Here is a 14,538-nt window from a genome sequence, read left to right on the forward strand (position 1 = left end):
ACAAATACATAATACTAATAAATTTATGAATAAATTCAAATTATTAGTTTACTATGCATATTACACACATGTGGATTTTGTATACGTCAATAAATATGGGTAGACATTTTTTACATCAAAACATGTATACACATCCATATTTCTTCAATACTAAAATGAAATAAAATCATGTTTAGTATAGGTATGAGTTTAAAATTCCAAAATATTTATTTTATATTTTGTTGAATTTTCATTTGCATTGCTGTTATTTCTTTTTTTTTTTTTTTTTTTTCTTATATAAGTTTATCCTGTTTTCTTATGAAATGGACGCAAACTGGGTCTGCTTCACTAAATGCATATCCCATAAATTCGGATTTTGATGATTTCTGAAAAAAGGGGGAAACAAATAATAACAAATCATATTTAATTATATGAAATGCAAAAAATATAATAACATATAAGTTGTAAAAATTATAAAAAATAATTTTTTAAACTACCGTTTCATCCACGTTATTAGAACATTTAGAACTATACTGAATATGTTTTGTATTTGAATTGTTTTCCTCCTGTAAAGTTGGATAAATTAAAATTTTGTTTGCAGAAATATATTAATTTATTTTTATTTTTATTTTTTATCTTTCAAATAGTGTTTGCATTACCTCATCTTGAAGCAAGTGATAAGCTTCGGGATAAAAGTTTTTCTTGTAAACCTTATAAACATAATCTCTGGTTAAAGCGGTAAATAGCACCAGCAAAAGAACTAACCAAAAACGAAGAGACTTAACCAATAATATAGCCACTCCTAGAAAACTTTTATTTCCAATGCCAATAAATGAAAAAGCTATTGACATAATAATAAAAGAAATTATGCTCATAGAAACTGCAACAATTGGTGAAGTATTTAGATAATATGTTTCTAACAATATTTTTATATTAACTATCAAAACTGCTAGTAAATATGTAACACATCCAATTGACCAAATATCAAATGGTTCTCCAGTCGAACTTGGTATATTATAATAGGCTAAGAAATATAATGGTATTATAAATACTAACAATCCTTGAAAAAGACTATTTAAAACCCATGATATAAACTTATTGATATTAAAATAAAAATTATGTATTCCTAATTTGTATAAACATGGATTATTTAATGCTGTATTTAAGCTAACATCTTTATCTAGAATTGCTAATATAACTATCGGTAGAGATGTGAACATAACATTATATAAATGTAATAAAAATTCATAGTAAATTTTTTGCCCTGAATATAATGAAATTGACCCATATATAAACAATGGGAAAATAAAAACTATATTTTTATAAAACATATATACAACCAATTTGCTTATTCTTCTATATGATAATCTACCATGTATTAATATTAAATTTCTTAAAAATCGAAATTGACTAATTCCATAATCTGATGAATTAAAAGCTTGTACACCTTCTTGACCTCTTATTCCGACACCTATATTAGCCATCTTAATCATATTACAGTCATTTGCACCATCACCAATAGCTAATGTATTTTTTTTTAATAATCTATTTGCAGAAGAAACTATAGAACCTTTTTGATAAGGACTAACACGCCCACATATAACTGATGAACATTTATCAGCCAAATAAAAAAATTTTCTTTCAAATGGTTTACTAAGTAATATGTCCAATACATTTCCATCTACTATTAATACATTATTATTTAAAGTCATATCCTCTTTATATGTATCGTGATCTAATGCTAAACTATCAGTATTTTTATATTTATTAGATATCATTTTCTTAAAAAAAGATTCTTCTACTTTATTTGTATCAAAATTAAAATGTAGTAAATTTAATGATTTTTCTATATATATTATATCTTCATCTAATTTTTTCATTAGCAAATCTTCATTGAGTGCTAATTCTTCGGTATATATGAACTGTTCAGAACCATTATCTATTAAGTTAGTTGCAATACCAATATTAATAGCTGTTTCAATTTTATCACCTGTTAACATCCATACATGTATACCAGATAGCCTTAAATCTTCAATAGTTGCACCGACTCCTTCTTGTAATTTATCTTCTATGCCTGTAACTCCTTGTAATATTAAATCTTTTTCAATATCTTCAGCAATTTTTTCTATATTTTCTTCTCTACCATTTAAACTTAAAGATGCTTCTTTATATGAATTATACCATACAGCAAATTCTTCTTGGCTTAATTCTTTATATGCAATACACAAGGTTCTTAATCCTTCATCTGCATATGTTTCCATATGTTCTATTGTTAAGTCATCTACATCTGTTTTTTTCGCTAACTTTTTTATAATTACACATCCTGCCCCTTTGCAAAATACTACTATTTTATGTTTCTTTGTATTTTTGCAACTTATTACATCATTATTTGTTTCCGTTTGTTTATCTTTACTATTTTTTTTTTCGATTTTGTTACTTTCTTTATTTATCATCTTTTCTTTTTTCACATCACTATTGGCCACATTATCCTTGACTTGTTCTATGGCTGCAGATGAAATATTCAATTCCTTTTCCGTCGATAAGTTGACTGGGCTATCTCCCATACCATTCCCACCTTTTCCAGTTGTCAAATTGCCATTGTTCCATTTTTCGATAGTATTTCTAATATCATTAGTAACGCCATTGACATTTCTTGGACGCGACATATCGTCATTGTCGATGGGGGTTGGCTCTGGTGATTCATTTGATGGGACTGGAATTCGACAGACAATAGTGCTCATTTTTCTTTTACTAGTAAATTCCACAGTAGCTAAAATATCTATTTCATATACCTTATCAAATATTTTAATTCCACATTTTCCATCCTTTCGATATAGAAAAGTAATTCCAAAATGTTTGGCTGCATATACTAAAGCCTCTTCATCAGGGCTACTAGAAGAATATGTATTCACATTATCACTAGTATCACACATAACACAATGGTTAATTGCTAAATGGAGAAAAAAATATATTAAAGAAGCATGATTAAAATGATTAACATCTTTTAATTGATTTACTAATTTTTTATCAACAATATTCACATTTGGTGTTTTGTTTTTAGGATCTAAATCTACTGGTTCCTGAGGAATAGGAATATTATTTTTTTTTAAAATTTTTCTTTTAATTTCTGTTAAACCAGTTCCATATGATATACCGTTTATTGCGCATTTTCTAAACTCCATAACATTACATGTTAATGTTCCAGTTTTATCAGAAAATATATATTCGATTTGTCCTAATTCTTCTATTAAACTTGAAGTTCTTGGTATTGCATTAAAACTTATATAACTTTTTTCTCTAGACTCTTTAAAAGTTCGCATTCTCGTAGATTTTTTTTTGAATATATCACTATTATCATCTTCGCTATTTAGTATTATTTTTGTAGAATCAGAAGGGTTAGTACCATTTTTTTTATCAGTGCCAACCATTGATTTACCTTCATTTAACTTATTATGCGTTTCATCTATTTCTATAGAAAAGTTTTTTCTCGATTTCATAGACTTTTGTCTAGATTCTACAAAAGATGGAATATTTTCCTCCACCTTATAAACCATATTATTATCACAAGATATAAAATATGCTTGTACAACTTTAACAAAACTCATAGTAACAATTAAACAAATAGGTATAAAATTAGCAGTAATAACTATCCATGAAAAAAATGATACAATACCACTAACAATTGGTGCTCTGGGATCTACTAAATTAAATGGCAAATATTTAAACTTGCTCTTTTTTGAGAAACTAACAATTACAGCACTATAATATGCAGATATGATACACATAAATACTTGAATTAACCATATAATGATAGTTAGCTTATTTGTTAATATTTCAAGTTTACTATATTTTATAACTGGTTTTAATGAGTTCATTTGTATTTTTGTTTCTTTCCCTATATATATAGCCATACCTATTACCCAATCTATGTTTTTTAATTTGCAACCACGTAAAACAAAATTTTTTTCATCAAATGGTAACTTAACATATTTATCATCATGTTTATAACTATTTAAATCATCATTTGATTTATTTTCTATAAAATTATTATTTATATCTTTTTTAGTTTCTATTTCCTCTCTATGGCTTGATCCTTCAGATATACTTTTTTTAATTTCTTTATTATTTGTTACATCGGTATTTACATCACTTTCTAAATAAATAGCACCATTCATAGTAGATAAATTTTTATTTGGCTTTTCGCTTAAAATGTAACCTCTTAATTTTTTTGCTTTTTCAATAGCTTCATCTATATTATATGTTAAATTATTAAATATATATTTATTAACTTCTTTAACTTTTAAATTTGTTTCACCATCTAAACTTGATGTTTCGGCAAAGCATATTCCATTTGGATCACTTGAACTTAACAATAAAATATCTGCACAAAAAAAATCAGATCGTCTACATATTATTATATCTCCTACTTCAATATCTTTCCATCTTTTTTGTATTGTCCCATCTATATTTTCTAATCTGTCATCATAACTGTTAATAAAATAATTCGTATCAGCTATTTCGTCAATAACTTCTTCTTCCTCGTCTTCTTCTTCATCATCATAATAACTTTCAATACTATCTATTTTCTTACTTTTTTTAAATAATATATTTTTTAGGTATTGAATAAATTTAATAAACACATTACTACTAATGTTAGGTTGTGATAAGTCTCCATCACTTATAACATAGCATACTCTGTTATTTTCAATTTTATCAGTTCTATGTCTATTCCAATCTTCATATGCATCATTTATAGCATTAGCAATTAATACAATTGATAAAGGAAATAATATTGTGGGTATTCTATTCGTTGCTGTTAATTCAGGAACCAGTTGTAATACTCCGATGATAAAAAAATAAATATTTGATATTTTGTGAAATTGCTCATAAGCGTTTAAAAATATAAAATTAAAAATTGTGTATTTAGAAGTAATCACTGAGTTTGTATGGCGCCTTTTGTTCACGCCATTGATGCGTATTTGTGTTTCGCTTGCCTCACTAAAAAGAAAAAAATGTATACATACATATAAATATATAATAAGCATGAATATGTGTAAAAAGGACGATTATTCTATTTTTTTATTTAGTTATTTAAGCATTACACATTATCACCCTTTATGTGTTGCGGCATTTTCTTATAAAGCAGTGATATTATTACCACCTATTTCCTATTTCCCTTCTTTTATGGGTATTTGATTTATATGATTTTAGCATATATTTAAAAATAATTATATCATACAGTATTTTTTTTTTTCGTTTTCTTTTTTTTATTGCAGTTACTTTAAAAATATATTAAAATAATAATACATTTTTTAGAATTATATATTAATAATAATTTTAAAAATTAAAAAAAGTAGAAAAATAATGCATAAAAAGAAATAAAAATTTGACAAAACTAATAGATAGTAAAATATAAAATAATAATCATAATAAATATAAATAAAATGTAAATATAATAATAAGAATAATAATACCAATCATAAAAACTGATGTAAAGTTATTCAACTACTTAAAATTTTTAATAATTATGTTTATGCATATTTGTGTATATTCACTGGAATATTATATTAGTACGCCGGGGTAATTATTAATACATTTATATGAACTTGTCATTTTATATTTTCAAGATTTTTTAAATAATTGGATATTAAAAAATAATTAACTTAATCATTTTGAAATATTTAAAATATGTATTTTTATACATTGTTATTTATATTAAACTTTTATACTTTGTGAGTATGCTTTATACTCATAAATGTTTAAAACTTAAAATTATTTATTTTTCTATATAACAATATATTTTTATTTTACTTTAATAAAGACAAAAATACACATAATTTAATAAATGCAAATATTATTCATGTATTTAACCAATTTACATATTATTTGGATATGCATACATGTGTATAAGCATTGTAGAGAAATAAGGATATCAAATATCCAATTGGGGAATTTTATATAATATATATATATTGCTTTTTTGGATAATTGATTTTTATAAATAGATAGATATTTTCTGTTTTAATATTATATAGGTGTTACCTTACTACAAAGCTAATTGGAGAATATGTTAAATACATTTATTATTTAAAAAGGTGAAATAATATTAAACAGTATTATATAAATCGGTTTTAATTTTTTTTTTTTTTTCCTCTACCTTTTATTCGTTTCTTTAAATTAAATAAACCAAACCCTTATAAGCATTTCCAATAGATATAATATATTTAATTAATACTAATGAAATGTATATTAGGTATATCGCAAATTATGATTGAAGACATATATTTATTTTTTATTCGTTTGTTTATTATTTTATTAATTATATATAGCAATATATAAATCTGCCTTATTTTCACGTAACTACTTTTATAATTACCATAGTAAATTTCTCATTTCATGGATAATTGATATAACAAAAAAAATAGTATACACATATGTATATCTTATTATTATGTGTAATATAAATATATGAAATTTATACATTATTTTATATAGTTGTCTTTACGATTTGGAAAAAGGAAAGGCAATATAATTATATCAAAATTATTTAAATAGTTTCTTATATATCCATATATCCACAATTTTCCATTGTAGGGGTATTAAATACACCTATCGCCACTTTTTTATATATATTGGCAAAATAAGTTCGTATATATATGTGAACGTATTCACTTTTAGCGTATATAACAATTTTGTTTGGTTATAGGAAAAATTGTAGTTTTGAAGCAAAGAACTAACTCTCCTTTGATTTATATACATATTAGGTGATGAAATGAAAAAAATATTTAATAGTTTGCTTTTACACTATAAATGAATGTGTATAAATGTGTATGCTGCACATAAATATGTACATATATATTTATGGTATTATTGTGTATGTATTTAAATGAAATGTCTGTTTTATGCCTCGATTTGACACCAATTAAATCCTACAACCTGCATATTATTTATTTGTGCAATATTATAAGAAGTATTATAATTATTGAATTTAACTCTGGTTATATAATTTTCTCCTCTATATATTGGTATACCAGTTATATTATCCTTATATTCTTCTTTTATTAATAAAAGTATAAAACTAATTCTATGTAAGCCTGTACCCTTTTTTATAGAGGGGCCATTATATGGCAATAATGTTATGCAATTTTTTTCTGTTCCTTTTAATAATTCTTTAGATTTTATACCTGAAACAACCCAATGTATATATTCGCTTCCATCTGGTCTTTTTCGTGAAGGAAAATCTGGATCGATCATAAATAAAACAAAACAATAACCATCTGGTGGAGCTTCGGAAAATCGAACATTTCTCGGTACACTTCCAGTTCCAGAAATATCTAATATATTTCCGTTTTTTACTTCCTTTCCTGCTTTAAAACTTATAAAAATATCTATATTTAGATTGATATCTTCATTTGGGAAAATGTTGGGTATTATTTTTTCCTTTTTCAGTTCTTCTATTGTAGGAATTGTCATTTTTAACAGGTTGGTATACTATCCACAAAAGATATTGCCTATATATGTATATGCGTGTATATATATTCCTATATGAAAATAATGGTATATTGGGGGAAGTTTGGGATTTTCGTTGTCTATATTGCTAAAATTACTTTAAAAAAAAATTGTATATATAATTTGTGTTTGGTATGAAATAAAAATTACAATTATGTATATCCTTTATTATAAAATTATTTTTTGTAATATTTTTAAAGTGTTATGAAAAAAAGACATTTGTTTTTAGTATCGAATTTAAATTGGAAATAGTTTGACTAAAGAATTAAAAAAAAATTGTTTTGTACATATAGTATTTTGATTTTTTGCATTTTTTCCTTTGATATAAATTCAGCTATATATAGACAGTAATTATATTATTGTTTGCTCTTTTTATTTATTCTTAACAAAAATGTCCCAATATATTTGTACACATGTGTAGATATTGCTCCGTTGCAATTTTAATACTTAAATTATGAAATATAAAAAATTAAAATCGTTATATAGATATACCTTTTATTTGTTAATATAGTATATTAACATTTCTTTTTATTCTTATATTATTGATAATATATATAATATACATATTTTTAAGCTATTTTTATCTGCATGCGCACCATTTTTGAATTTTTTGTTCTGTACGCATTTATATATATATATATTAACTCCCTCAAATATTATATCTTTTTTTGTACATAAGTATTTTTATTATTAATATGACATTCTTATGTTTATTAAACTGCGAATAAAATATTATATATATATATACATACGTATACATATTTACATATATCCGTTGTTTCAACAAATATAATACATATAGAGTAATATGATACAGACATTTATATGAATAATTTTTTTTAATAATTTCCCTAAATTTCAAAATTCTAAATTTTCACCCCAATTGTTTCTTAAGACAATAAAAATCGCAAAATAAATTTAGGGGAAAAAAAAAATATATATTGCTTGTATTTTTTAACCCTTGTCTAGTACTTTTTTTTCGATTAATTTTAACGTAATTTTTGATTTTTTATATAGTAAAAGTGCCACCAAATATTAGCATTCATATATATGTATATATTATTTTCATTTTTTTGTAATTAAAAAAAAGGCAAAATAAAACATTCCTACATGTATTTTATGAGTTATAAATTATTAGAATCGTCAAAAAAAATAAAATGTAAAACAAAATATTTTTTTATATACAACTATTTATTTACTGAATCCTATACTTTTCTTTTTTATGCATGCTTTTTTCTTATATTTACCTATATATATTATATTTTTTATAAAAGCAAAAATTTAAACTATAACGATGTTTAGTCATAATGAAGAAGTGTAAAATATTACCTTACAATATTTAAACATATAAATATAGACATAAAATTAAAAACATGCATTTAATATTTGTCTGAAGTGATGATTATAAAAGTTAATTTAAAAAACAGTTATAGGCAGTTAGAAAATAAAATATATAAATAGCATTTCAAAAGTAATAAGTAGATGAAAAGCTTTGAAAATAGAAGAGTGATATGTAACGTTAGAACCATAAATATTTCTAGTTTGACACCGAAATATCGCCATTTATGTAATTCGAAAATAAAAAAAACCGGAAAAATAAAATATCCCCATTTATATTGCCTGTATATACAAAATGATTGATGAATTAGAAGCTCTAATTAAAGAATCATCCGTGGAAGGGAAAGATAATTGTCTAAATGTGCGTCTGTATTTAATACAAATTCTATTTATATTTATTGTTTGTTTTGTGATTTTTCTTTTTTTCTTTATATTATTTTTTCTCGGTGTTTTCTAAATTTACATATTACCAATTAATTTATTAAGAATTTTTCCTATTTTCAATATTACTTTTTTTTAAGAAAATATAATTTTTTAATAATCATATATATGTATATAGTTTGCGAGCATACGGTTAAATTGCTGGAGTAAATAAGTAACCATAAAATGAACCCTAGGATATTTTTTTATATAAAGAAATCCATAAGCGTTTTGGAAAACATTTTCAGTTTTTTATATTTGCAATGATTAAGATAATATTGTGCATATCCTCTTAAAATGTATATTATATATACATGTGCCATTTTGGAATCTGGAACAATTACAAATAAATAGCATGGAAGCAAAATTAATTATTCAAATGTACATATAATTATTTTTGTTTTTTATGATATATATATATATAATACACTTTTTAATATTTTTACTTGTCGCATTTAAATAGTATTTATTTTATTTTTAAACGAAATATATGCATAGCACATTTTCTCAAATAGCTATAAAAATTTTTATTTCAAGAACGGGAATATAATATTGCTCCCATATAAATAAATCGAATAATAAATAAATAAATAAAATGTTATACCCATAAGTATAATATCTCAGACACTAATGTGAGCTAATTGTTGTCATGTGATACAGTTACGCGAAATATTATACATATACTAATAATTTTTGAAGAAAAAATATATTTGTTTTGGTAATAATGCGAAATTTCAAGAAAAGTATAATAACAAATATATATATATTATATAAAGTAAATTCTTAAAATAAGGAATTGAAAAATTTTTGACCAAACGTATTTACTAATCCGAGCAAACAATTATTGTGCACACAAATGTCCGCATATTTAATGAAAGGGAGTTGAAAACCTATAACTGTGAAATTTGTTAATCTATATAATAAACTTTTATTGAATTTTTCATAATATCTTTTTACAATTTAATATTTAAAATAAATATACATTAATTTCTATATATTATTCAATTGTGGTGATATAAATAAAATTGCTTAACTCTTTCCTCATCAAATCAAAGGAAAATATTTTATCTTTTTTTTTGAATAAAAATCTAGCTATTTAGTATAAGGGGAAAAAATATAACTCCAAATTAATATTAAAGATGCCAAAAATAGAAGCTATAATAGCACCTTCAGTACTTGCTTCTAATATTAGCAAGCTTGCTGAAGAAACTAAAAGAATGGAAGATTTGGGAGCAGAATGGATACATTTAGATGTTATGGATATGCACTTTGTTCCGAATTTGTCGTTTGGTCCTCCTGTTATTAATAATTTAAAAAAATTTACAAATAATATATTTTTTGATGTACATTTAATGGTAGAAAATCCAGAAAAATATGTTAGTTTATTGAAAACATCTAATCAATTAACATTTCATTTTGAAGCCTTAAATGAAGATATTGAAAAATGTATAGAACTAGCGAAAATAATTAAAAGCAATAATATGTGGTGTGGAATTTCTCTTAAACCAAAAACAAGTGTAGAAAAACTCGTTCCAATAATAGATACTAATTTAATAGATACTGTTTTAGTTATGACAGTAGAACCTGGATTTGGGGGCCAGTCGTTTATGCATGATATGATGAGTAAAGTTTCTTTTCTTAGAAAAAAATATAAAAATTTAAATATTCAAGTTGATGGGGGATTAAATATAGAGACTACTGAAATATCTGCATCTCATGGGGCCAATATTATTGTTGCTGGTACTAGCATTTTTAATGCAGAAGACCCCAAATTTGTTATTAATACTATGAGGAAATCAGTACAAAAATATTTGCAAAATTAGTTATCTATTGTTTTTCTAAGACACATAAAATAAGCATGCATACATGTAGTACACATACATATATATATTATCCAAAAAATGTTTATCTATTTGTGCATTGTTTATGTTTCGATTTTTTAGTTCAGTACATATTAAGCATATTGTAGTCCATATCTTTTTTGATTAAGAAATGGGACTATTACATTCTTCATATATATACATTAATTAAAATTATGGCCATACTTATATGTATCTTTTTTTTTTTTTTCATATATATAAACTAAATTCTTTAATTATATAAATATATGTTCAGTTAAAAATAATAAGTTAGGTAAATAATCTATCTTACGAAGCGTGGATATGTAAAATAATAAAACTATAATAGACACCAAGGTACAAAAATTATCGGCAAAAAAAATATTTAAATGTTGTTATATATAATCAAATAAATAACGGTACAATAAATATGATAACGGATCTAATATCAAAAAAAATAATGAAATAATAATAATAATGGTGATCCATGGGTAGTGGCATAAACGAAACGGTGGAGTGTACACAGAAAAAATTATATTTTAATCGATTAAGAATTTTCACATTTTCATCAATGAATTATAGGGGAAGGGGTTACAGCTAACCTTAAACATCATAGAAAAGTAGTACCTGTTTTATTTAACACATTTTAGTAATTTTATAGAATGCACACAAATACGTATATGCGCAATCTGTACAAAATTGTCGATACAGATACTATGTCTATAATGCAATATATACATTAGCGCATTCATATATATATATATAACGATAAAACTGTGAATTTAACATACGTGCAATTTATCTCTTATAATTTCCTAATTATAATTAAAATACACAATCACTACACGTATATGCTAATGGATTCATTTATTATTTTACTATTATTTTTTTATACATTTTTATTAATTTTCGCATCTATTAAGCGTTTAAAAGATACTTTATCTTATCCATTTGCATTTTTATATAAAGGTAATACTACGAATAGATAATTGTAAATTTGAAAAAGAAATAAGCCTTATAATTAAATGTTCCTTTTTTACTTATTTTTGTAGCACTTTTACGACTTTCTCTTTTTAAACAAAATTTACATATTAGCATGGTAAGGAACAAAATTATAATTTCTCTCTATATTCATATTATTATTATTTCTTATGTGAAATTTGTTTTTAAAAGGGTCTGGAATATCATTTGATTCGTAATAATTATATATAGGCTTTATCATTTTGGTTGCATTTTTGTTATGAAAATTATATCCTTTATTTTTATTGTTATTTTTATTTTTTCTATTAATATTAATATTCCCTCCATTTCTCAAGTTTCCGAAATCATTGATATTATTAATATTGCTAATATCCAGCATGTTATTATTACTGCAGGTATTTATATTCACCATTGTGTTATTAGTGGTATTGTTAATTTTTTTGCTTGCCTTAAAATTTTTAGGATTATGTTTGAGCATTTCATTTAATAGCTTTGAATTAACATCATCAGGATTTCGTAATACATGTAAAAGTATATCTAATTTTTCCATATTATTTTTTACTAGTTTTTTCCATTTTTTTGCTGATATTAATACATGATCTGGATGATGACAAAAAGAGCAATCATCGCCATTCATGCATATGTTTCCATTATATACATGGGCACAAGGTTTACACACTCTTTGTTCATGCTCTAAATCTTGAGAACACTTTTTATAATATTTAAATAATTTTTGCACTGATAAATTTTTTGATACACATTTTGTTGTATTTAAATTATTTGAATCACATGAATTCATTATGATGTGTTCATTGAATATATTTCCGGTATTTAATTTATTTATGTGTGATTCATCAAGAATATCATTTGTTTTTATTAAATTCATTTTAGTAAATGTGCTAGAAATTTCTGAGCTATCTATGGCATCAAATGTATATGTTTTAATTGTGTCATGTAGTGATGATGCAGTATTGTTTATTTCATCAAAGAAACTGTATTCATTGTTTACATTTTTTTGTATTCCAGAATCACCACCTATAGTATATCTTCTCCCTCGTGTGGAGCAATAAATCATATTATTATTTGGTGATATAGATATACAAGCTTGTTCATTTAATGTCCCATTTTTATTTTCGGCATATATATATATATTATTATTATTAAAAATTATATTATTTCTTATATCATTCTCATTACTATACTTTGCTGGTAATGTCCTAAAATTCTTAAATGTAGAATAATCGATATCTTCTATATTTTCTTGAATGTTTTCAATTTCTGAAAATCTTTTATTTACAACATAATTTGTTTTCCTTGTTGTATAATCTGCGTAATTTGATAATGCTCTACATATATCACTATTTATATCAGAACATATTTGTTCTTCATTTTCTTGATTAATCTGTACTAAAGAATCGAAAATATATTTTTTTTGCCGCAACAACAATTCATGATCTATATATTTTTCTTCATTCATACTTTGCAAATTTTCTTGGAAGTTATTATTGCACAATGCATATTTCGCCACAGGAGAAACATTGTTCATCTTTTATAAAATTTATTTTCTATTTGTTATATTTACTATATTAATGCTATATTTATACTACAAATTATATTACTATTTATACTACGAATGTATTGCTATCTTATGTAATATTACTGAAAATACAGGAACTCAGTAAGTTAAGAAAAGAAAGAATGTGCAATGTACAAAAAAAAATAAATAATAAAATAAATAAAGTAATAAAATATTATAATATCAAAAAAAATAAAATAATAAAAAAAAAGTGTATGTACATATATAAATAAAAAAATAAAAATCACGTACACTCCTTGGATTTTTGGAGTACATCCACAGTGAGGGCTTTTAGAAAAGCCTTTAAAATTGGTGTAATTAATTGATCATGTAAATGAATAAATATATTTATAAATATGCATTGTATATATTTTATTTTTGTACGTTTTTTAATATATATGATTTTCAATATATTCACAAAAAAAAAAAAATATACTATATCATTAGACTAAAAAAAGTGTAATATTTTTCCAAGCATACATAAATTTTTTAATTTAATTATAAAGCTTTTATATTTATTTTATTTGTTCTCATTTTTCTTTTAATATTCTTATAGAGAATTGAATTCTACATATTAAGTTAAAATAAAAGTACATTAATTTCCAATGTTCCTTGTTAAGCATATTTTATTTGTTGCATTTATATATACTTAATTTTTTTTTTAATAAGCAAGCTAAAAATGACAAATATGGTTTTAATAATATTTAATGACCTATTTAAAAAAAAAAAAAAAAAAAATTATATATATAATATATATATATATGTAGGTGTATCTATTGTTTCATATAAAAGCTAACACCAAGCCAATGATGTTTTTTGTATGACCATACATATTTTTTTTTTTTTTTTTTTTATTAATAGCTATTTTTTTATTGTAATTTTTTTTATATTTAAAAT

The 14,538-nt window shown here is 23.3% G+C and overlaps 5 protein-coding genes across 5 annotated transcripts; 2 read left to right on the forward strand and 3 right to left on the reverse strand.

Annotated features, from left to right (window-relative positions):
* Positions 1-272: 272 nt before the first annotated feature.
* Positions 273-5,110, reverse strand: PY17X_1437200 (aminophospholipid-transporting P-ATPase, putative; the record flags this gene model as incomplete). The annotated part of the gene is made up of 4 exons (XM_724587.1): positions 273-365; positions 477-545; positions 639-4,977; positions 5,082-5,110. The coding sequence occupies 4 exons, from the start codon at positions 5,108-5,110 to the stop codon at positions 273-275; spliced, it is 4,530 nt and encodes a 1,509-aa protein (XP_729680.1).
* A 1,769-nt stretch (positions 5,111-6,879) lies between these two features.
* PY17X_1437300 (raf kinase inhibitor, putative) lies at positions 6,880-7,452 on the reverse strand (the record flags this gene model as incomplete). Its single annotated transcript, XM_724586.1, has 1 exon — positions 6,880-7,452. The coding sequence occupies one exon, from the start codon at positions 7,450-7,452 to the stop codon at positions 6,880-6,882; it is 573 nt and encodes a 190-aa protein (XP_729679.1).
* Positions 7,453-9,121: 1,669 nt separating this feature from the next.
* On the forward strand, positions 9,122-9,283 carry PY17X_1437400 (conserved Plasmodium protein, unknown function; the record flags this gene model as incomplete). Its single annotated transcript, XM_022957580.1, has 1 exon — positions 9,122-9,283. One exon carries the CDS (start codon positions 9,122-9,124, stop codon positions 9,281-9,283), a length of 162 nt encoding a protein of 53 aa, XP_022812948.1.
* A 1,102-nt stretch (positions 9,284-10,385) lies between these two features.
* On the forward strand, positions 10,386-11,069 carry PY17X_1437500 (ribulose-phosphate 3-epimerase, putative; the record flags this gene model as incomplete). Its single annotated transcript, XM_724516.1, has 1 exon — positions 10,386-11,069. One exon carries the CDS (start codon positions 10,386-10,388, stop codon positions 11,067-11,069), a length of 684 nt encoding a protein of 227 aa, XP_729609.1.
* A 1,099-nt stretch (positions 11,070-12,168) lies between these two features.
* On the reverse strand, positions 12,169-13,611 carry PY17X_1437600 (zinc finger protein, putative; the record flags this gene model as incomplete). The annotated part of the gene is made up of 1 exon (XM_724515.2): positions 12,169-13,611. The coding sequence occupies one exon, from the start codon at positions 13,609-13,611 to the stop codon at positions 12,169-12,171; it is 1,443 nt and encodes a 480-aa protein (XP_729608.2).
* Positions 13,612-14,538: the final 927 nt, after the last annotated feature.

The sequence above is a fragment of the Plasmodium yoelii genome (genome assembly GCF_900002385.2).
Source record: "Plasmodium yoelii strain 17X genome assembly, chromosome: 14".
Lineage (NCBI taxonomy): Eukaryota > Apicomplexa > Aconoidasida > Haemosporida > Plasmodiidae > Plasmodium > Plasmodium yoelii.